The sequence below is a fragment of the Phodopus roborovskii genome, unplaced genomic scaffold (genome assembly GCF_943737965.1).
Source record: "Phodopus roborovskii unplaced genomic scaffold, PHOROB, whole genome shotgun sequence".
Classification (NCBI taxonomy): Eukaryota; Metazoa; Chordata; class Mammalia; order Rodentia; family Cricetidae; genus Phodopus; species Phodopus roborovskii.
In genome coordinates this window covers 23884073-23906985 of record NW_026126558.1, presented here as the reverse complement: position 1 = coordinate 23906985, position 22913 = coordinate 23884073, and the positions used below count along the sequence as shown (strand labels likewise).

At 43.2% G+C, this 22913-nt stretch overlaps 1 protein-coding gene and 1 pseudogene across 1 annotated transcript; both read left to right on the top strand.

Annotated features, from left to right (window-relative positions):
- The first annotated feature begins 761 nt into the window (after window positions 1-761).
- On the top strand, window positions 762-11631 carry LOC127234560 (acylcarnitine hydrolase-like). The gene is made up of 12 exons (XM_051201551.1): window positions 762-935; window positions 2840-3050; window positions 4078-4219; window positions 4866-4999; window positions 5081-5339; window positions 6085-6183; window positions 6408-6548; window positions 6655-6735; window positions 9080-9224; window positions 9580-9717; window positions 10097-10169; window positions 10718-11631. Exons 1-12 carry the CDS (start codon window positions 860-862, stop codon window positions 10902-10904), a joined length of 1686 nt encoding a protein of 561 aa, XP_051057508.1. The 5' UTR covers window positions 762-859; the 3' UTR covers window positions 10905-11631.
- Window positions 11632-14261: 2630 nt separating this feature from the next.
- LOC127234722 (pyrethroid hydrolase Ces2a-like) lies at window positions 14262-21498 on the top strand (annotated as a pseudogene).
- Window positions 21499-22913: the final 1415 nt, after the last annotated feature.

The window sequence follows — 22913 nt, the reverse complement described above, 5'->3', positions numbered from 1 at the left end:
TTCTGGGACTCCTGTTTTTGGACTTGTGTGCTTTAGCGCCCCATCAAATGCCAGGTGGGGGCTGACTCCTGGCTTAGCCAGAAAGGAAGTTTGCTGCCAAACCTGACAGCTTAACATTTGTCCCTGGAACCCATATGGTGGTAAGAGAGAAATGACTACCACAAATTTTCTTCTGACCTTCACACATACATGATGGAACTTGAGTGCAGATATATGTACATGCACACCTGCATAATACTTGAGTAAATGTGGGGAGAAGTTAAAATGTTTGTCATACTGATAAATGACTGTGAAGTGGATCTCAGCAGGAGCTGGCCATGTGAGCAGCCTCATTATGGGGGGGGGGGCGGGGGAGAAGAGCCAGAATTTGTGTCTCTCAAAGAAACTACCTTGACCTAACAAGGAGGTACCTGCAGGTCATAAGAGACAAAGGGACCCAGAGGGCAGAGTCACTACTTTAGGAGTTCTGACAGCACAAAGGAGTGTACCTCCTCACAGAAGCCCCATGTCTCTCCTGTGACATCTTGAGTGTGCACTTACTCACAGAAGCCCAGTGGCATCTCCTGTTACAGCTTTCTATCCAGGAGTGAGGACAGGGTTTCCAGTATGGCAAAAGAGAATCCAGACTGTGCCTTTTCAGAGGGCCAAAGAGTGAACAGAAATAGCAGAGGAGACTTTGCCCTGCCTCCTATTACTTCTAACTAATCAGTTCTCCACCAGTGAGGACTCTGCCCCACCACACCAAGTTCCCGCCTACATCCTTTTGATATAAATTCCTGCCTGAGCAAGCCTTGCAGTTTCTGCTTCCTGTTTGTGGCCATCCTATATAGCAGCACAGACTCAGGCCTGAGAGCTGATCATGCCACTGAACCAACTTCATAGCTGGCTGAATGCTGTAGTCTTTGGGCTCCTGTTTCTCCTTCTCCATGTGCAGGGTGAGGCTCACTAACCTGGTAGTGGGGAATGATTAGAGTCAGAGCTGCAAAATTGTGCAGTCAGAGGCTGAGCTTGTGGGAGGGAAGGCATAGGGATGGGGGCTGGTGGAAACGATAGAATCTAGCAGACAGATAAAAGTGTGGGAAATGTGTGTCTCCCATTCTCCTGGCCAAAGACCACAGATTTTTGCCCACTAGCACACAGATGGTCAGAGAGTTGAAGATCACTCCATACTGAGAAGACAGGTCAGTGTAAGGAGCTCTGGGCCAGAAAATTCAAGGAAAAGTGAGCTGAAGGCATTTCCCCCCACTTCAGTGTATGGCTATGACTGCAGCTACTACTGAACTTTGGATAAGAATGACAGTAATCAACAAAATCTTTCAAGTCATTTGGAGTAGGGACTAGGCCCTCCATCCTGCTTCTAAGTTAGGGGAGTATCCCTCCATGGGGAATGTGCTCCCAAAGTCCTTTCCTGCACCAGGGATACATAGTGGTTCCACTGTCAGAGGTCCCTTAGATTGCCCAGGACTTCTAACTGAGACCCATGTTCATAGGATCTGAGTCGGTCCAATGCTGGTTTGCCAGCTATCAGTCTGGGGGTCCATTAGCCCCTTGTTCGGGTCTGATGTCTCTGTGGGTTTCTGTAGCTTGGTCTTGTCCGCATTATCTTATCACTCCTCCTTCTCTGCATCTGGATTCCAGGTCAGCTCAGGGTTTAGCTGTGAGTGTCTGCTTCTGTTTCCATCAGCTACTAGATGTGGGCTCTATGATGGAAGATAAGTTAGTCATGAATCTCATTATCAGGGAAGGGAATTTATGGTAGCCTTTCCACTGTTGCTCAGATTGTTAGTTGGGGTCATCCTTGTAAGTCTCTGGACATTTCTCGAGTCAGTTTTCTCTTCAGACCTATAATGGCTCCCTCTTTTATGCTCTCTCTCTCTCTCTCTCGCTCTTGCTCTTGTCTATTCCTCCCCTGACTCATTCTTCCTAGTCCCACATGCTCTCCTTTCCTCCCCTTCTTTTCCTCCTAACTCCCTCTCCACTCACTGCCCCCCCACTCCCAATATGCTCAGGAGATCTTGTTCCTTAACCCTTCTGTGAGGGACCTTGTATGAACCTCTTAGATCCCTCCTTGTTTCCTAGTTTCTCTGGCGGTGTGAATTATAGGCTAGTGATCCTTTGCTCTATGTCTAAAATCCATATATGAGTGAGTACATACCATGTTCCTCTTTTTGTGACTGGGTTACCTCACTCAGAATAGTTTTTTCAAGTTTCATCCATTTGCCTGCGAATTTCAAGATTCCATTATTATTTTTTTTTCCAGCTGAGTAGTATTCCATTGTGTAAATGTACCATATCTTCTTTATCCATTCTTCAGTTGAGGGGCATCTAGGTTGCTTCCAGGTTCTTGCTATTACAAATAATGCTGCTATGAATATAGTTGAACAGATGTCCTTGTTGCATGAATCATTTGAGTATGGAAGGCATCACCCTCCTTGTGGAGTGTGTGTACGGGGAATTGGATGAGAGGGTGGTCAGAGGGTATGGGTTGGGAGGGAGGGGGGAAAAAGGGAGGGAGAAGGAACTAGGATTGATATGTAAAATATGAAAAAAGGACTGGTAATAATCATAAATTCAGTGGTCAAATGATTGTGAGTGTATGATGTCTTTGGCCAGAGAAATGCTCTGACAACCTTCAAAGGGGCAATAGGAAATATCCCTGAGGGATAAGGAATATCCCACACTCACAAACACACACATACACACACACACACACACACACACACACACACACACACACAATTCACATTCTCTGTGCCCTGGTAACAGAGAGGTGGGAACTCCCACAATCTGCTGGCAGCTGACTGCACAAAACTAACCCTGATGGCATCTCTCCACATAGGTCAGGACTCATCAGAGACCAGCCCCATCAGGAACACACACACAGGCCAGGTCCGAGGCAGCCTCATCCAAGTGAGTGACACCAACATTGGTGTCCACAGATTCCTGGGAATTCCCTTTGCCAAGCCACCTGTAGGATCACTGCGCTTTGCACCTCCTGAAGCCCCTGTACCATGGAGTGGTGTGAGGGATGGAAGCTCACATCCAGCCATGTAAGTTCTGCACCCAGAGGATGTCAGGTCCTAGGGTGAACAGTTGCTCTGAGCTCTGAGCTATGGTGAGGGGTTTCCTCCATCTCAAGCCCATAGCAGCCTTCTCTCATAGTGGGACAGTGTGCCATTTGTTTTCATGATGCATATGCTAAAGTTGAGTAGAACAACTGTGCTAGCTCCTGGGTCAGAGCCTGGCCCCAATAGGGAGTTAGATGTGACCTATTAAGCAAAGATTGTCCCTGAGTCCAGTAGTATAGACTTTAGGTCCTGAGGAGTACAGCACTAATTGATACTTGCCAACCACATTCTCACAGTCACTGTGACAACCTAAAGGGCTAAGGGCCATTGACCAAGGAATAAAGAAATGCAATTAATTCCACCTAGAGGCGCTGTAAGAAAAAGAAGTTTCCGGAGATCCTGTACATGGAATGAAGAATTTCTCACTGCCCTTTAGGCCAGTATTGTCCACTGATTCTTCTAGAACCTGTGGAGTACAACCCTCCAATATTGCCATCTTGTTTCTTTTCTGAGACTGTAATAAAGTACCAACAAAAGCAATTTAGGGGAGAAAGCTATTATTAAGGGCTCCAGATTACAAACCATGATGTAAGGGATACAGTGCAAGAAAATTATAAGGGCTGGACAGATCACACATACAACTATGAACAGAGAGCACACAAAGCTTGCATGTCTGCTAACACTAAGATCACTTTTCCATTCTTATGCAATTCAGTGAATGTCACCACATACAGCCAATCATTTCCATAGAGACACCTAGAAGTCTCCATGTCCTGAACTCAGAAAGGCTAACATCCAGGCCCCACCCAAATGGAGGACTCCCTAGAAATCTGGCTTTCATGGAGCCCGTGACCTTTACCCTGGCAGGAAGGACTTCAGAAAGTGAATATATGTGTTAATGGGGCATCATGAAGAGCAGCAGCTGAAGGTGGCTAAGAAAAGACCCAGACTCACATTTGATTTTGACCACCATACATCTCTTGGAATATCTGTCTGCTATTTCCATCAGGTGTCTGCAAAACCTTGAAATGATGAATGTAGAAGGCGTGAATGATATGAAACTGACAGTGCCTCCTCTCCCTATGTCTGAGGACTGCCTTCATCTCAACATCTATGCACCAGCTCATGCCCACGAGGGCTCTAACCTGCCTGTGAGTGTCAGGACATGGTCAGCTTGGGGACAGGGCATGTTTTTCCAGATGGTTAGAAGAGACAAAAGCAACCTGAGCTCCATTGCAGTGTAGACTCTGATGAAAAGCCTTGCCCAATTTGTGTCAAAGAAGGTCTTCTCAGCTACACTATGCAGCTGAAACCTGGGTATGGGACACATAGCACTGGAGTACTGAGTAAGCAAAGGCTCTAGCACTTTGAAAAAGCATGACTTATTCTACAATCTGGGCCCTGCAGAACCACTTAGGTGCTCAAGGGTCAACACTGAGATCCTCATTTCCACTTTTGGTTGATCTGTTGTGCCAATGAGAGTTAATGTTCTTTTTTAATCTGCAGAGACATCTATGGGGACACTCCTCTTTGTTCTACTATGAAGTCTCAACAATGATGACATTAATGTATGCATAGAGTCATGAATTCAAACTGAAATACTTGTTGGGTATGGAGACTAGAAACATCCTGATGGGGCTGCTAGAGGTCCCTAGCTATGACCAAGACCCTGAAAGGCTAAGGATTTGTATATAGTTGTGTAGCTACTTAAAGGTACAGCAGTTGATATTCTAGTAAGCAGTCATGCAGACTTTGGGATGGCTAAGAGATTTCTGGCATCTCTCTTGATTTCTCCAGGTGATGGTGTGGATCCATGGTGGTGGACTGGTGGTAGGAATGGCTTCTTTCTATGATGGATCCATGCTGGCAGCCATTGAAGATGTGGTGGTGGTCACTATCCAGTATCGTTTGGGTGTCCTGGGCTTCTTCAGGTAAGAATAGGTCTGAGCTGACCAATGGCAGCTGAGAAGACCCTAGACAGCCCTTTGATCCATGTCCCTTCAACTTCTCAGCACTGGAGACCAGCATGCCAGAGGCAACTGGGGCTACCTGGACCAAGTGGCTGCCCTACGCTGGGTCCAGCAGAATATCGCCCACTTTGGAGGCAACCCTGACCAGGTCACCATTTTTGGCGAGTCAGCAGGTGGCACAAGTGTGTCTTCACTTGTTGTGTCCCCCATGTCCAAAGGACTCTTCCACAGAGCTATTATGCAGAGTGGAGTAGCCCTGTTGCCTGGCCTTATCACAGACACCCATGAGATGATCTATTCTGTAAGTGCCCTCAACCACCATAGCTCTAATCTGCCCCCCTTAGCCTTCATGGTCTGGTCTTCTTCTCAATGGGGAAAATAAGGACAATGGGAAATAGTTTCTTTTCAGTAATATTTTAGAAACTCAGAAGTCAGCCTCTACTCACCTCTACTTCATACTGAGTGAGTATGTTATCTAACCTGCAAACTGTTCCTAGAACTTCCATCATTGGCATAAATAAATATGCATGCTCAGTTAAGTGGGTTTTTTAAAGTACCTGGAGTGCAAGCCTGTGGACCTAAGTTCAAATCCCTAGAACCCACAATAAGCTAGAAATAGTAACACATATCTGTAATTCCAATGTTCCTGTGATCAGATGGGAGGTAGAGACAAGAGAATTCCTGGATGTTCACAGAACAGTTCAGCTAGTGTAGGAGGAGAAAAACAATAATATATCCTGCCTCAAATAAGAGGTGTGGGGTCCTTAAAGAAATGAAACCTTGTCCTCTGACATCCACATACAAATGTTGGCACACTTATTCTTCTCTCATACACAAAACACAGAAAGAGTGGTGGAGAAAATAAAACTACTCTAAACAGGCAGATAGAGTACTGCTTTATAGCTGTCACCTTTGAGCAACAGAACAAAGGGAATGATTTCATACTTATTCCAATGGACACACAACACCCAGTAAGTGTGGCAACCAGGTACAATCACATGTGGTTGGAATTGAGAATATGCTTTCCCTGCTTGTTCCCTTTACAGATGATTGCCAACCTGTCTGGATGTGAGGGTGTGGACTCAGAGGCCCTGGTGCACTGTCTGAGAGGCAAGAGTGAAGCGGAGATTCTGCTCATAAATAAGGTTCATATGATTGTGTGTTTGGAAGAACCTGGTCACTGTTAGTGTTTTTTCACTTCTGTGTGCAATATGAACACCAAGGTAGACTGCTCTAAGTTTAGGTTCTCTTCTAGAGTGAGCAGAGATCTCTGAAACTAGTGAGAAATGAGAAGATGGTGGCGGTAACTGAGTGGACATCAGTATGTATATTCCATTGACCTTCAGCATTGACTTTTATTGCCCCTTAGATCTTCAACATCATCCCTGCTGTGGTGGATGGAGTGTTTCTACCCAGGCATCCCCAAGAATTGTTGGCGTCTGCAGATTTTCACCCTGTCCCCAGCATCATAGGTTTTAACAGTGATGAATATGGTTGGATCATCCCCTTGGTGAGGCTCAGTTCCAATCCTCTGGGAGCCTGGAAATTCATATGCCAAGCAGTGAGAACTCAAGGTCCATCAGATCCCACACTTATCAGTGTCTTCTGTCTCCCAGGTCATGGGCTCTGCCAGTACAATAAAGGAAATAACCAGAGAGAACCTGCAGCCTGTTCTGAAGAATGCAACAGCACAAATGGTGAGATACCTCTGGTCCTGTCCAAATAGAGAGCCCCCCCTAATATTTCCTTCTCAGAAAAATTCTTATTAACAAAGGTCAGTACATGTCTTAGTTAGGTTGTCTACTGCTTTGAAGAGATACCATGACCACACAAACTCTTTACAAGGAAAATATTTTTTTTTTTGGTTGAGAGCCTTATAATTTCTGAAGTTATTCCATTAACTTCATAGTATGACATAACAGTGTGCAGGCAGACTTGGTGCTAGAAAAGGAGCTGAGATTCCTACATGTTGACTCCCAGGCAACAGAAAGTGGTCTGAACAACTGGGTTTGGCTGAAGCATAAATGAGATCTCAAAGCCCATCTCCACAGTGACACATTTCCTCCAGCAAGTCCATTTCTACCTCAACAAAGCCACAATTCATAATAGTGGCACTCCTTCTGGGAACCATTTTGTTTTAAACCACCACATTCCATTCCCTGGTCCCCAGAGGCTTATAGTCATAACATAATGCAAAAGGCATCCAGTCCAACTTCAAAAGTCCCCATAGTCTATAACGATTTCAAACTTATTTAAAAGTCTAAGTTCAAAATGTCTTCTGTGGTTCATGCAATCTTAATAGTAATCATATATAAAATTGAAACAAAAAAGAAGATCACATACTTTCAACATATAATGGCACAGGTTATATACATTGTCATTCCAAAATATAAGAAAAAGAGTATAGTTTGGACATACTGGACAAAAACAATATTGAAAACCAGCTGGGCAAATTCCAAACTCTGCATCTCCATATATGATATCAACACACTTCAGATCTCTAACTCCTTTCAGCTTTGTTGATTACAACATACTTCTTATGCTGGTTCTACTCCCTGTTTCCAGCTTTCCTTGGGAAGTATTCCACAACCTGGGCATCTTTAACATCTCAGGATCTCCAAGGAAGTTCAGGCTTCAACTCTGAAGCTTCACACAATGGCCTCTCTAAGTTCCCATTCAGAAACACCCCTGGCACATGCCTGGCCTCAGATGCTTTCCTTAGTTTCAGAAGCAGTCCATAGCCCCTTTCTTTTATCATTCAGGCTAGAACCATGTGCCCAAAGCTGCCAAGTTCTACTGCTTATTGGGGCTTTGTTAAAGTGCATCTTCACCAACTTTCTGTTTTCCATGGTTTCCTTTACTGCATAAGATTGGCTGTTCTAAAACTGGATCTGTAGACCCAGATGACCTTAAACTGAGATATTCACCAGCCTCTGCCTCTGGAGTTTTGGAATTAAAGGCATGCACCACAACACACCTGGTTCTTAGTTTTTCCTTAATTCCTTTCCACAAGTTGGAAACTTGGCTGGGTGGGATCATTCCCTGAGGTCACCACTCCATTCATTCCATTTCTTAATCTATTTATCTCCTTGAATTTTACATTTTGTATTTTACCTTGCTCAGTTTGCTCCTTTTCATTATACATCTTCATTAGAGTTGCCACATGATAGAATTTATACTAGTCTGCTTTGAGATTTCCTCTGCCAAAGGAATTATTCCAAATCCCTTCTCTTTAGCCTCAGATAGCCTCTTTAGACAAGGACAAAAGGCAGCCACATTCTTCAACCAAATATCACAAGAACAATCTCTAAACAACATACCAAGATTCCTTTCCTCTGAAACCACTTTACCAGACACCCACAGTTCGAATCAACCTCAGCACCACTGTCTTCCATGCTTCTTCTAGGATGGCCCATTAAGCCGTGCTTAAAGCATTCCACTGCCTTTCTAATCCACAGTCTCCCAGTTCATATAACATCAAACAAAATAGTCAAGCCTATCACAGAAATACCCCACAGCTGGTACCAACTTCTGTTTTAGTTAGGGTTTCTATTGCTATAAAGAGACACCATGACCACACAAACTCTTAAAAATGAAAATACTTTGTGGGGGTTTTACAGTTTCTGCAGTTTAAGTCCAGTATCTTCAAGGTGTAACATGGTAGGATGCAGGCATACATGGTGCTAGAGAAGGAGCTGAGATTCTTACATCTTGACATCCAGGCAACAGGAAGTGGTCTGAACCACTGGCTGTGGCTGGAGCATATATGAGACCTCAAAGCCCACCTCCACAGTGACACACTTCCTTGAATAAGGCCATACCTACACCAACAAAGCCATTCCTCCTAATAGTCCCACTCCCTTTGGGGACTAATTAGTTTCAAATTGTGTGTGTGTGTGTGATTCTGTGTGGGGTTACCTCTGAGTATGGGACCCTATTATTTATACCATATCTCATCTCAGGGTTCATTCTCCCCATACTAAATGCTGCTGCCCTCCTAACTTTTCATGCCTAACCTCCTTCCTGCTTTCCTTGGTGTAGATGCTGCCTCCTGAGTGTAGTGACCTGCTAATGGAAGAGTACATGGGGGACACAGAGGACCCACAGACCCTCCAAATGCAGTTCACAGAAATGATGGGAGACTTCATGTTTGTCATCCCTGCACTCCAAGTAGCACATTTTCAGCGTGAGTACATCTGTAACAAGGCTTAGGGGAGAAGCTCAGAGATGTAGGTGATGGGTGAGCACTGTGGAGCAGTGTGGTTTCCAGATCTCATGTCTCATCATAGAGAGTGACATCTAGGTATAAAGGAGGAAATGGCTCACTGATACTCCATTCACTCTCAAATCAACTAAACTGGGAAGGCCATGAGCACCCTATAGCCAAGGGCTTTTCCACAGTTAGTGCTCCAGCCTGGAGCTCCTCCCATGTAACTTTAATGATTTTAGGTAACTTCATAGCAAGGTACCGTCTAACCAAGTATGTATCAGAAGAATTCCAGGTAAGGCGCTACTAAGCCACTGTTTGTTCTCACCTCTAGGTTCTCATGCCCCTGTCTACTTCTATGAGTTCCAACATCAACCCTCCTTTGTAAAAGATACCAGGCCACCCCATGTGAAGGCTGACCACGGTGATGAGATTCTTTTTGTCTTTGGGCCCTTCTCCTTTGGCATGAAACGTGAGTGTTCTTTATTTCCCCTGAAATGAATGAGGTCACAGATGACTCCCTGAGGGCTCTTGAGCTCTCAGTCCATGTTAGGAAACCTAGGCTCTGGGAGGAAATAAAATCAAATGTGTACCATATCATAGCCTAAAAAAATTACTAAGATTAGACTCTGGACTCATCTCAGTCTAGCCTGTGATGGAGATGACAGCACATTGGGGCAGGAATTCAATTAGAAGCATGCATGGATCACAGATACTGTGTAGTGAAGAAAGGAGTTAACAAAGCCAATAGCTTGGGGTTGGACAACAGCTGGGAGTATGAGTGTGAGGCCTAAGTTGGTAGTTGGGTGAGGTGACATGGACTTCAACATTTGTCTTCCTCATGATTTCAGTTGACTTCACTGAGGAGGAGGAGCTACTGAACAGGAGGATGATGAAGTACTGGGCTAACTTCGCAAGACATGGGTGAGAACATACCTGTCTCTCAACCTTCTGAGTTTGGGTCCCTATCTAGGACTTCCATTTATGTGATGATCTCTTTAACATGCATGGATCTTCCATCACATGTTAGTGTTTTCTCTACCCAATAGCACATTTATACAGATTCTTTGTAGGTATCAGATACTGTTCATCTCACAGTGACCTGGCTGGTGGGCCATAGTGATATGGTACTATTCATTAGATATTGTCTCTTAGAGAGTGACATAAAATAATTCAAGTTATCTTCCCTCATATGGAGCATCCCTAAAGTATCTCTACCTGTTATGTTTTAGATTAAATGTCAACTACAATTTCATCTAAGATAATAAGTCCATCCTTCGATATTGATTTCTTTTTTCTATACTTTGTACCATCCAAGCCCATAGTGGGTGACACTTCTATCACTTTAATGGGAAACATGCCACATCAGACCCCTTAAATTCTGGCTTGATTCCACTGCTCTGACCCAATCAGGGGTCCAGGATTTGGATCATAGTGACCATACCCTTCCCTTTTGGGTTTCCTATCCACAGGAACCCCAACAGTGAGGGTCTACCCTACTGGCCCATGTTGGACCATGATGAGCAGTACTTGCAGTTGGACATCCATCCTGCTGTGGGCCAAGCTCTGAAGGCCAGAAGGCTACAGTTCTGGACCAAGACTCTACCTCAGAAGATCCAGGAGCTAAAGAGGTCCCAGAATATGCACCAAGAGCTGTAGTGCCCTGTGTGAAGAATGGCATGTGGGGTTGCCTGCTGGTGGAGTCAGTTTGAGATTCCCAAAATATATTGAGGAACCTGGATTGATTCTAGCATTTACATAACCTCTGCATTTGTCTGTTCTTCTAAGTTTATCACAAATCCTCTGTATGGGACTCTTTATTCTGCTTGGGTCATCTTTAGTCAGACCCACTCAATAAATGCTCAAATAACATTGTGCATTTGTGAGCCCCAAAGTAACCATCATTTTTCACACTTCACTGGTACTAGGCCCCTTTCTTCCTCCCTTAATATCTCATCCTCACTGTCATCTTCCCTCAAATCAAAACCCTCTTTAAGTAAAGCAAAAGCTTTGGAAAATGTTTATTTGTATTCTTATGAGAATCCATATCGTACATGTTCTCTGTTATCAAGTTCATACTTTTGGAGACCATGAAGTCCAGGGTTAAGATATCAATGGTATTTCATTATTGTGATAACGAGCTTTGTGACACAAAGATGATAGATACTTGTGTTTTCACTGATAGATACAATAATTAGTAGTTCTCATGACCCAGATCTTCAATAGATCTCACTTTCACTAATGTTACATTGGAGTCTAAGTTTCAATATAGGAATAGATACAAAACACAACATATAGAGGGTTCCATGTCAGTCACTAGATTTGAAAACATCCCAAAGTATCTCTGCTTGTTGTGTTTGTAGATTAAATATCAAATACAATTTCATTTAAGATAATCTGTCCGTTTGTCAATATTGTTTTCTTTTTTTTTCTACACTTTGCACCACCCAAGGCCATTCATCTATTCTGTTCCAAAGTGGTTACTGGCATGATTTTATATGTGAGGTAGGTTTAAGTGTCTATAATCTCCTCCAGTCTGGGACAGTGTTTGTTTGAGTGTGTGTGTGTGTGTGTGTGTGTGTGTGTGTGTGTGTGTGTGTGTGTACTTAATATCATCCAGCCTAAGTTTCCCTAGGGATTGGATTACAGACATTGACTATGTCCATCTTACTTTCTTAAGAATTTATTTTTATATTTTATTTATGCATATGTGTGTTGAGCACAATTTGGCATCTTTGTATAATGACATAAAGTAAAAGAGAGTGTATTTATTAGGAAGGCCAAAAATATCTAGTAACAGCAAAGAGGTAATAAAGAAACTCATGTATATGGACAATCGGTTATCACAGGGGCTGGGGGTTTCAGGGAAACTGTAGAAGGTAGGAGGAGTCCCCTATAAATGGTCAGTGCTCAGGAAGACAGGGGGCATCAATCTCTAATATATTGGAGAATCAGCTTCAACATATGACATAATTAGATGTCACCTATGACTGACATTTAAGATTATCCACCCATTCAGCTTTTTATTTCACAAATGATGAGGAATATTATTTATTTATTATTTATTTTACATGTTGATCCCAGTTCCCTCTCCCTGCCTCCCTCCTTCCCTCTTACCCTCTCTCTTCCCTTACATGCGCCCTGACCACCCTCCCCTCCCATTACCCCCCACTCCACATGTAGAGCTATGCCATCCAGGTGGGGTCATATAAATCTGGCAAGTCATTTGAAGTAGGGACCAGGACTTCTCTCTTGTCTCTAGGTTAAAGGAGTATCCTTCCATGGGGGATGTGTCTGCAAGGGAGGAAGATATTTTTAAGGAGATCTAGACCTTTAGTCTAGACCCTCAGTCAGTCTAACCTGATGTGTGTGTGTGTGTGTGTGTGTGTGTGTGTGTGTGTGTGTGTGTGTTTGAGACCATTGAAGTTTCTCCCCACCCACCAGGGCCTGGAGATACTATGAGGTTCTTGTCACATACTCAGGACATCTGTGAATATGTTTGATGGTGAGGTGTGTCCTGGAGGTGGGATGGAAGCATCAGAAGGTCCAGAAATATCCAGGACAGAGCATCCTATCCCTGTTTCCCTGAGTACCTGTCATTTTAATGAAGGCTATTTCTAGCTTTCACAAATCCCCCTGAATTCTTTAATTCCTTGTGACACAAACACAATGTTCTTGTTGTCCCTAAACTTTTTTGGGACCACTGTTAAAAACATTTACGTACACTTTATACCATCATACAAAGGTAACAAATGGTGCTCAATTGTCTCTGCATTCCCCTAAAGCATTTCTGTATTTCACTAAAGAACTCTGTCTCTGTCCCACAACTGGAATCTATTGTTTGATGTTTGCTCATAAATGCCAAGGTAGAGAGAGAAGCTCACCAAGATGCTAAATTGAGGTTACAACCTTCTCTGGAAAGACTGCCACTCAGCTAGGTCACCCCAGTTACTTTATTCAAACAATTACAAGGTTATTGGGGCTGGTAAAGGTTCCAACTATCAGATTCTTCTTGCTCTTGCTGCTCATGAGAGCAGACAACTCACACAAATCTTAGGTCCTTTTGAGTATAGCAACATATAGTCAAAAGGAAGAACTCCAGGTCTCCCAGGATTGTCTTAGGTCCAAGGTGTGTGCAGCTGCATGCTCTCACTTAGCACCCAGGGCAGACTACAGAGAAACAACATTTCTTCAAGGTTTAAACAGTCTCAAAACTATTTCTCAGCCTCTACTAGTTAATCCAAACATAGAAAAGGGCTTTGCTGAAACATTTCTCTCAAAGCCAGACACAAAGGCATTATTATACATTTCACTTAAAGCCAAACATAAATGCTTTACTTATATATCACTACCTGGTTACAGAAGATGGACAATTCAGGGTTCATATACTCCAGTACTAGGAGTCTTCACTAGGCTCATAGAACATAACTCCCTAGTGCCCCCAAATTCCAGGCATCTATCCCAGAACTCTCTCTATCCATTTCTCCCTGTCCTGTCAGCCCCTCCTGTTCCCAAAACCTCCTACCCTCAATCCACCTGCAAAATCTATTCTACTTCCCCTTTCTAGGGAGATCCATGAACCCCCCCCCCCTTGAGCCCTTCTTGTGACTTAGTTTCTCTGGTCCTGTGCATTATAACATGTTTATCCTTTACTTAACAGATAATGTCCACTTATCAGTGAGTACATGCCATGTTTGTTTTTCTCCTTATAGGGTTTATCACTCAGGAAAATTTTTTTTCTAGTTCTATCCATTTGTCTGCCAACTTTACTATTCCATTTATTCTAACAGCTGAGTAATACTCTATTGTGTAAATGTATCATATTTTCTTAGTCCATTCTTCAGTTGAGGGACATCTAGGTTGTTTCCAGTTTCTGGCTATTGTGAATAAAGCTGCTATGAAGTTAGTTTAGCGAGTGTCCTTGTGGAAGGGGGAGCATATTTTGGGTATATGCCCAAATGTGGTATAGCTGGGTTTTGAGGTAGATTGACTCAAAATTTTCTGAGGAATCACCATATGGACTCAGATATTGTCCTGCCTACTACACGTGCAGAGGTGATGGTGGTACAGAACATGTGGAAGTAACCAAGCAATATCCAGTCCAACCTGAGGCCCTTGCCATAAGAGGAAACCCACACCTGACACTATCTGGATGGTCAGAAACTGGAGGCTGGATAGCTCAGAGACCTAGGATAGCAAACACACCAGCCAAAAAAAGTTAATGAAATGATTCCTAATTATGTTCTGTTATACTCATAGATCAGTTCCTGGCCCTATCATTATCAGAAAGGCTCTGTCTACAAGCTGATGGAAGAAATTACAGATGCTCACAACCAAACATATAAGCTGAGTTAAGGAATCCCTGCAGAAAACGGGGAGAAAAAATTTAGGGGCCAGAGACATCTAGGACACAAAATGTGGCATGCAGAGTCAACTAAGCAGGGTTCATGAGGGCTCACAGAGTCTGAAATGACAATCACAGAGTTTGCATGGGTCTGAGCTAGGACCTCTGCATATGAATTATGGTTTTGTAGCTTGGTTTTCTTGTGAGACTCCTATCAGTGGAAGTGGGGAGACTCTAACTCTGGCCTATTCTTAGGATACTTCCCTCCTGCTGGGTTGCCTCACCCAGCCTTGATATGTGGGTTTGTGGCTAGTCTTATTGTAACTTGTTATGCTGTATGTGGTTCATACCCTGGGAGGCCTGCTCTTTTCTGAAGGGAAATTGAGGAGGAGTGTGTCTGGGGCACAGCGGGACCAGGTGCTACTGGGATGTTATGAGCAGGTTTTCCTGCCAGCCTAGTGCCAGAGCCACGCCAGCCCCAAATAACACATAGAAACACTGTGTTAGATATAAAGCTGTTGGCCTGTTACTAGCATTTCTTATTGGCTAGCTCTGTCTTAAGTATTTCTATCAATCTAAGTATTTCCACATGGTCTTATCTTATCAGAGAGAGGGTCTGGAGTTCTTCTCTCTTGGTCCTACATTTTGAATCTTCTTCCTCCTCCTGAATTCTCCTTGTATCCTCATCTGATCTATCTTGCTTTCCTATTGGCCAACAGTGCTTTATTCATTAACCAATAAGGGAAACATACTTACAGAATGACATCTCCCATCACTGGGACAGTTGCAGGGAGGGGAAACTGAGGTAAGGATGTGTAACAGAATAAAAAATGGAAGTTCTGTCACCACTTGTTTAGACCATAATCCTCCCATACCCCCTCCATACTTCCATATAACTAACCTGTGTCAGCCCAGGCTGCTGGTATTTGCAAGTTTCATCAACTAGCTTGAAAGCCAATCATAAAACATCAGAAAATGATGATTCATACAACCAATCTTTAACACCAAGATACAGACAGAGTTGAGGATGAACTTCATCTGGGTTCAGGAACTGGGCAGAGAGAAAATCCCTTCCTTGCATTGCAGGAGGGCTGAGGCCTGCATTTCCAGGAGGGCTTGAGGTGTCATTGAACTCCTGTTGTACACACCTCCGTGAGGTGTCCACTGCATTTCTGCCAGTGCACTGAACACTGAGAAAGAGATTTTGAGACTTTGAATAAAGGTATTATTGGTGGAAAACTTTATTGTTGAATGGTTTGTGTGCACAGCTTGGTTAATTCACATAGAATATGAGCTATTCAACCACCCTGGCTTCAAGTATGATTGTTTCTTTCACAAGTTCCCTTGTGTTACTTATGTTAATCCTTCTCTGATCTCTGATTGTGGCAGCCACTTGACTACTTTCCAATGGAATAGTTTGGAAAGGGCATATGATTTTAAATGTGAAGGACCTGGCTATTCTATCATGGAAAAGGGATCACTGGGCATCTTTACATTATTAATATAATGTCTCAGAGATTCAAGTGGTGCTCTGCTTGGACTGACAGTGTCATTCTATATATGAACACATTTTACCCACTCCCCAAGCAATGAGCTTTTGAGTGATTTCCATTGTTTTGTTGCTGTTTTGATGCTATTAATGAAGCTCTTATCAACCTTGTGGAACTTGGTTTTGTAGTTTATTTTGTTTTTTGTCTGTCTGTCTATCTGTCTGTCTGTCTGGTTGGTTGGTTGGTTGTTTTTTCCAGACAAGGTTTCTCTGTGTAGCCTTGACTGTCCTGAACTCCCTTTGTAGGCAAGACTGACCTCAACCTCACAGAGATATACCTGCCTCTGTCTCCTCAGTGCTGAGAATATGAGGTTTTTGTTTTTTGTTTGTTTGATTTTTGGCTTGGTTTTTTGTTTTTGTTTTCACTTTTTTTGTGATCAGAGCTTTAATTTCCTTGTGCTAAAGCCAGAGTGTAGAATAGCTCAATCACAGAGTGTGTGTTTACTTATGAGGAAAATGCCAACCTGTGTTTCAAAATGACTACAGCCTTTTGTATCTCCTCTAGCCATGTACAAGGGTGTCAATTGCTCCATATCTTTGCCAACAATGAATAAATTAAGTGGGTATTGAGTGGTGTCTCCTTGAAGGTGTTTCCATGAACTTTGAGCCTCTGCTTTTATATCTCTGTTTCAAAGTCTGTTTGTCTGTTAGTCAGGTTGTTTCCTTACCTCCCTCCACAGAAGAAAACCTTCTTGGAAATCTCTTGAAGGCATGCCTTTTTTTCTGAAGGGAAGGAGTGGATCTAGGGGAAAGGGGAAGTGGGAGGTATCTAGACAGAGTGGAGGGAGGGGAAACCTTGGTTGGCATGTCCTATTTAAGAGAACAATCTACTTTCCATTAAAAAAAAAAAAAACTTGAACATTTTCTCCAACCCATATTTTAACCATGTCTTTGACCTCTATACAGAGGTCAGAGCACCTCCACCTAAGGTGCAAAAGCATGGAATTAGGAAAATGCAACAGAGTGCCCAGGCAACATAAAAAAGGTGTTCCTTGACCCAAAGATTGGAAAAGTTGGGAACCTCTCAGGCCCCACAGTCTAGCAGTTCCTTGGGTCAGAATAGTAAGTGTTGAATATCCACCAGGAAGGGCTGGGGCCACAGATTGGATAAGTATGCACTGGAAGCATGACACTGTATCTTGGAAGAGGCAGAAGAAGCCATAGATGAGAAGGAAATCCTCAGTGCTGGGGTATAGGCCTTTACCTTGGTAGGAAGGGACATGAAAGAGATCATGTTAGCAGGGCATCATGGAATGTACTAGCTGAAGTTGGCTTTGAGAAAATTCAGAAAATTTAGGATTGATCATCACATATCATGGATTGTCTTAGATTTTCCCCAAGTGTCTGCAGATTGATATAATGAATTTAGAGGCGGCAAATAAGATGGATCTCATCATGTCTCCCACACGTATTATGTCTGAGGACTGCCTGTTTCTCAACATCTACACACCAGCTCATAACCATGAAGGTTCTAACTTACCTGTGAGTGTCAGGCTGTGGACAGCTGGAGAAAAGGATGTTTCTTTCTCTGGAGGAAAGGAAGGGAGACAGTAATTCTGTGGTCCACGTACTTTAGACCCTGATTAGTAGTCTTAACTTATTGGGTTCAAGAAAGTTATCTCAGCCATGGTGAGCTGCTTAAACATGTGTGTGTGTGATGCAGAGCACTGGGGCTGTAGAGGGTCAAGGCTTTGGGTCTTTGATTAAACCAGGAATTCTCCTATCAACTTGAACCTGGCAGACCCACTCTAGAGCGTGTTCAAGACATCACCATATTGCATATTGACATCACCAAAATTTCTAGCTGCAGGTTATCTGTTGTGTCAGTGGGATCTTTTCTGAAGAGCAGTCAGGAAAGACACTCTTGGAGACACTCCTATTTGCTCCACTTTTATGGGATCTAGAGCCATTAGTCCATGCTGAGATTTCCTGATGGGGAAATGGGAATGCAAATATGCTTATAGGACTAGAGTTCCCCACTGTGGACCACATCCTGAGATCCTGAGGTGATCTGTGTATATATCGACCTGAACAACAGCAAAGAAGTAGTGGACAGACCAGTAGAACTTTTGCTGGGTGTGGACCTCTTGCAATCTGTATTGACGTCTCTAGGTGAAGGTATGGATCCATGGTGGTGCACTTGTTATGGGAATCCATGAATGATAGATTCATGCCAGTAACTACTGAGGAAATAGTAATAGTCTCTATCCAGTATCGTTTGGATATCCTCAACTTCTTGAGGTAAGCCTGGGACTGGGCTGGACTATGGAGGCTGAGTAGAACATGGACAGACCTGTGATTCCTGTCCCTGCCATTTTACAGAACTAGAGACAAGTACACAACAGGCACCTAGGGCTACCTGGACCAAGTGCCTGCCCTATGCTGGGCCCAGCATTATGTTGACTACTTTGGTGACAACCCTGACTGGATCAATATTTTTGGTTGGTAAGCAAGAGGCACATGTGTGTCTACACTTGTAGTGTCCCCCATATCCAAAGGACTCTTCCATGGAGCCATTATGTAGAGTGGAGTGGCCCTGCTGCCTGACCTTATCTGAGAAGTCAGAGGTGGTCTACACAGTGAGTACCCTCACAGCACCAGCCCCTACTTTGATGCTTCAGTCCTTGCTCGTGGTTCTCTGTTATTCTGTTAAGTGGGGAAAACAAGGATCATGGGAAATAGCTTTTTTCCAGTAATTTCTGAACAGCATAAAATTTAGAATCCACCCCCTTCTGGATTTTGCCTGTTGGGTATGTTATATGACAACAAAACTGTCTCCAGTGGCTTCTGAAATGGGCAAAAATTTATACTCATGGTCTCCTAGTTTACTTATTACTGTGATAATAAGACCATGATCAAAAGCTACTTGGAGAGGAAAAGGTTTATTTAAACTTCCTGTTTATAGCTCATCTTCAAGGTAAGTCAAAGTGGGCTCTCAAACAGTTCCCTGTAGCCCAGAACAGAAGCAAAAGCCAGGGAGGAGCACTGCTTTCTGCCTTGTTACCCATGGCTTCTTCAGTTTCTTCATTTTTATACACTCCTGGACACTTAAGCATGGGTGACACTGCCCACCATGTTATGGGCCTTTCTGTATCATTAACTTATCAAAAAAGTGCTTGGACTTATCTATGGGCCAAACTAATAGGCATTTTCTCAGTTGAAGTTCCTTTTTTCCAGAAGGACCCAGGCCTGTTGAAATTGACAAAGGGAAAAAATCTAAAGAGGATATACGGATTGAAGAAAATGGTCAGCAATACAAATACTTGCTGTGAGAATATGAGGTCCCAAGTTCAAATCTCCAGAACCCATAGAAGATTAGAGACAGTAATATACATCAGTAAATGCAGTGTTCCAATAAACAGAGGGGAAATAGAGACAGAAGTATCCCTGGAAGGTCATAGTTCAGCTAAGTTGGTATAGAGAAATGCAAACAGGGAGTAAAGTGGTAAGTGACATCCAAGGGTGGTCTCTGACCTTCACAGGCAAAACATGGGATACCATACCTATTGTCAACACATTAACACCCACAAACAAAACAACATAAACAAAACAAGTATGTAGGCAGATCAATCCCTGTCCTAGCTTTCAACTTTGAGCCACCAACAATGTGAACAATTCCACTTAAGTCCTTTTATACCCAATGAACAGAAGGATATGGTATTTAGAGACAATGACATCTACTAGGAAAAAGGAAATTCTGCTCCTTGATGGGAGGGATGAGCCATAGACTGTCTGTTCCATTTAAAGACAGTGACAAACCTATCTGGATCTGACACCAAGGAACTCAAAGGCCCTGGTACACTGTTTAAGAGACAAGAGTAAAGCAGAGATTCTGGTTACCAACAAGGTTGTGAGAATTGTGTGGCTTGGAGGACCTGGTCGCCAGCATGTGGGATTGCCATTACTTACTACTAGAATCAGTTAACTGGTTGCCATAGTTAGGTGTCCTTTTACAACCATGTGTGAAAGAAACGAGATGGGCTAATTTTGATGTCCAGTTTCTTCTGGAGTTAGCGTAGCATCCTAAGATGAGATAGGAAATGGGGAAATAGTGTGGCTATACAGTGAGCATCACAATATTTATGTGATTGATCTTCACCACTCTCCCCATAGGTCTTCACTAAAATCCCTGCTGTGGTGGATGGGATATTGCTATCTAGGCACCTCAGGAGCTGTGCCCACTGTGGATTTTCATCCTCTGCCCAGCATCATTGGTATCAACAGGGATAAGTTTAGCTGTGGAGTCCCCATAGTGAGACCTTGTTCTAAGCCCCTGGGAATGCAAGCTCAAATGGTGGTTGGTGGGAACACAAAGATATTCTAATCCAGGTCCAACCTATCCTATATTTAAGACTCTCCTCTACTTCCCATGAGCCTTGATAATGTAATAAAGAACATAACCAGAGAAATCCTCTCAGCTCTTCTGAAGAGCACAGCAGCACAGATGGGGAGAGACCTTGGCTCCTGTCCTGATAAAGAAGGTTACCATATATTCTTTTTGGACAGCATGCCCAGAAATAAAGTCTAGTTTTGTGTGTATTTCTCTTTAGGCTCACTCAAAGCTTGTATCTTCCTGCCTATATTGTATCTCATCTCTGGCCACAGAAGCTGCTTCCAACCAATCCAAGAGCCTGTCTAATATCATTCTTCCTGATTCCTCCAGGTGTAGATGCTTCCTCCTGAATTTCGTGACCTGCTAATGGAAGAGTATATGGGGGCCATGAGGATCCCTGGATCCTCTGTGCACAGTTCAGAGACATGATGGGGAACTTCATGTTCATGATCCCTGCACTCCAAGTAGCACATTTTTAGAATGATTACGTCTTTAACCAGACATAGAGGGGAGAAGAACTCAGAACCTTGGATCCCAGGTGTTCAGGTGTAATCCATGTCTTGATCATGTCTCTGATACCAGACATTTGAAGACACAAACTCAGTAAACCCTTATGGCTAGTGTAAAAGAGTGACATCATAATCAGAACCAGAAGAGGAAATGTTATTTATCTCAATGTCTTATCAAAACTACTCATCTGGGAATGCCAGGGTCACTGTTTAACTAAAGGGTTTCCCATAGCAAAGGCTCCAGTATGTAGCTCATGACTCAACTGTGATTCCAGATAAATTTGGAGCAAGGTTTCTTGTCACCAAAGGTTACGCAGAAAAGCTCCATGTGAGAAATCTTTATGTCAATATGTCCTCACTCCCAGATTCCTGTCTAACTCTATGAGTTTCAGCACCAGCTCAGCTTCATCAGGCATGTCAGGACATCTCACATGAAAGCTAACCATGGTTATCACCTTCCTTTTGTTTGGACTCCCATCTCTGGAGCATGCAACATGGGCATTTCCTGTTTTCCTTGAGCTGAATGGAGCCACACATGAGTTCTAAAGAATTACTGAGCTCTCGGTGCAATTGAGGAAGCCAAGGCTCTGGGAGAGAACATTTCAAGTGTTCACCATTTCGGAGCTATAAAAAAATACAAATACAAAAACAAACAAACAAACAAACAAAAAACAAATGAAAACTCTAACATCTAGATTTTCGAGAAAGAATGAGAGCACATTGAGGTAGGAGTGAACCAGACAGAAATCAAGTAGAAGCTTGTATAGACAGTGGATTCTGGCTCAGGCTGTGTTTGTTATGGTAGAGCACCTGCATGAGATGGCTAAGACTTTGATCCTTGTCTCCTTCTGTCTGCAGTTGACTTCACTGAAGAGGAGGAGATACTGAACAAGAGGATGATGAAGTACTAGGCCAACTTTGCAAGACATGGATGAGAACATGCCCCTCCCTCAACCTCCTATGGTTTTGTCTCCATCCAGGTCTCCCGTGTAGGTGTGCCTCATTAGCATGCAGGAGTCTTTAATTACATCATCATCTTCTCCAACCCAGGACACACTTATACAGATACCTTCAAGCTTTAAGTTACTGATCAACCTATAGAGACATGGTGGATTAGTCACAGTATGGTGGTACTGTTCTTTAGATTTTTGCCTCTGTCACGGAGACACAAAACTAGACAGCTACTCAAGCTTCATATGAAGGAGACACAAGTGAGTGACACTAATATTCTATATTAGTAGACCAGTTCATCTGTCCCCTTTGGCCCTTGACCTATTCATCTACTGCTCTGACCCAAAGCAAGGGATCAGTCTTTGGATCAAAATTTACTCACCCTCCCCTGTTGGTGGTAAATCCCCAGGAGACCCAACAGTAAGGGTCTATTCTACCAGCCCAAGTTAGTCCATGATGAGCAGTGATAATTCTTGCAATGCCCTCTCCCAACACCTGGGGGCAGGAGAGATATGAGAATACTGTTATGCCTGGACTCTAGCTAGGCAGAGAGTACAGATGAGCAATGCCTGATACTTCCACAGGAGGCTGAAGGCATTACTGAACTCCTAAGCACATACACCTCTGTTAGATATGCATTTATGCTAATGTACTGGAACTTCACTGAGGGGTTTTTAGACACTATGTAACCCTCTTACCACTGGAAAGCTTTATTGTCAAATGATTTCTATGCATTCAAATTTGCCTTTGACCAACATAACTTGGTAGATTTGCATAAGAGGATAAGATAAGCAACAACCCACACTTCAAGGATGAGAATAATTCTTCTATTGGAAAATTTAGCTCACAGTCCTTTACATTAATCATTGCCTAGTCTATGCTCCCTGGAAACCCCTTGACTACTTTCTGATGGAAGAGTTTGAAAATTCCATAGAATTTAAAAACATCAGGGCCCTGGCCATCCTCTCATGGAAAAGGAACA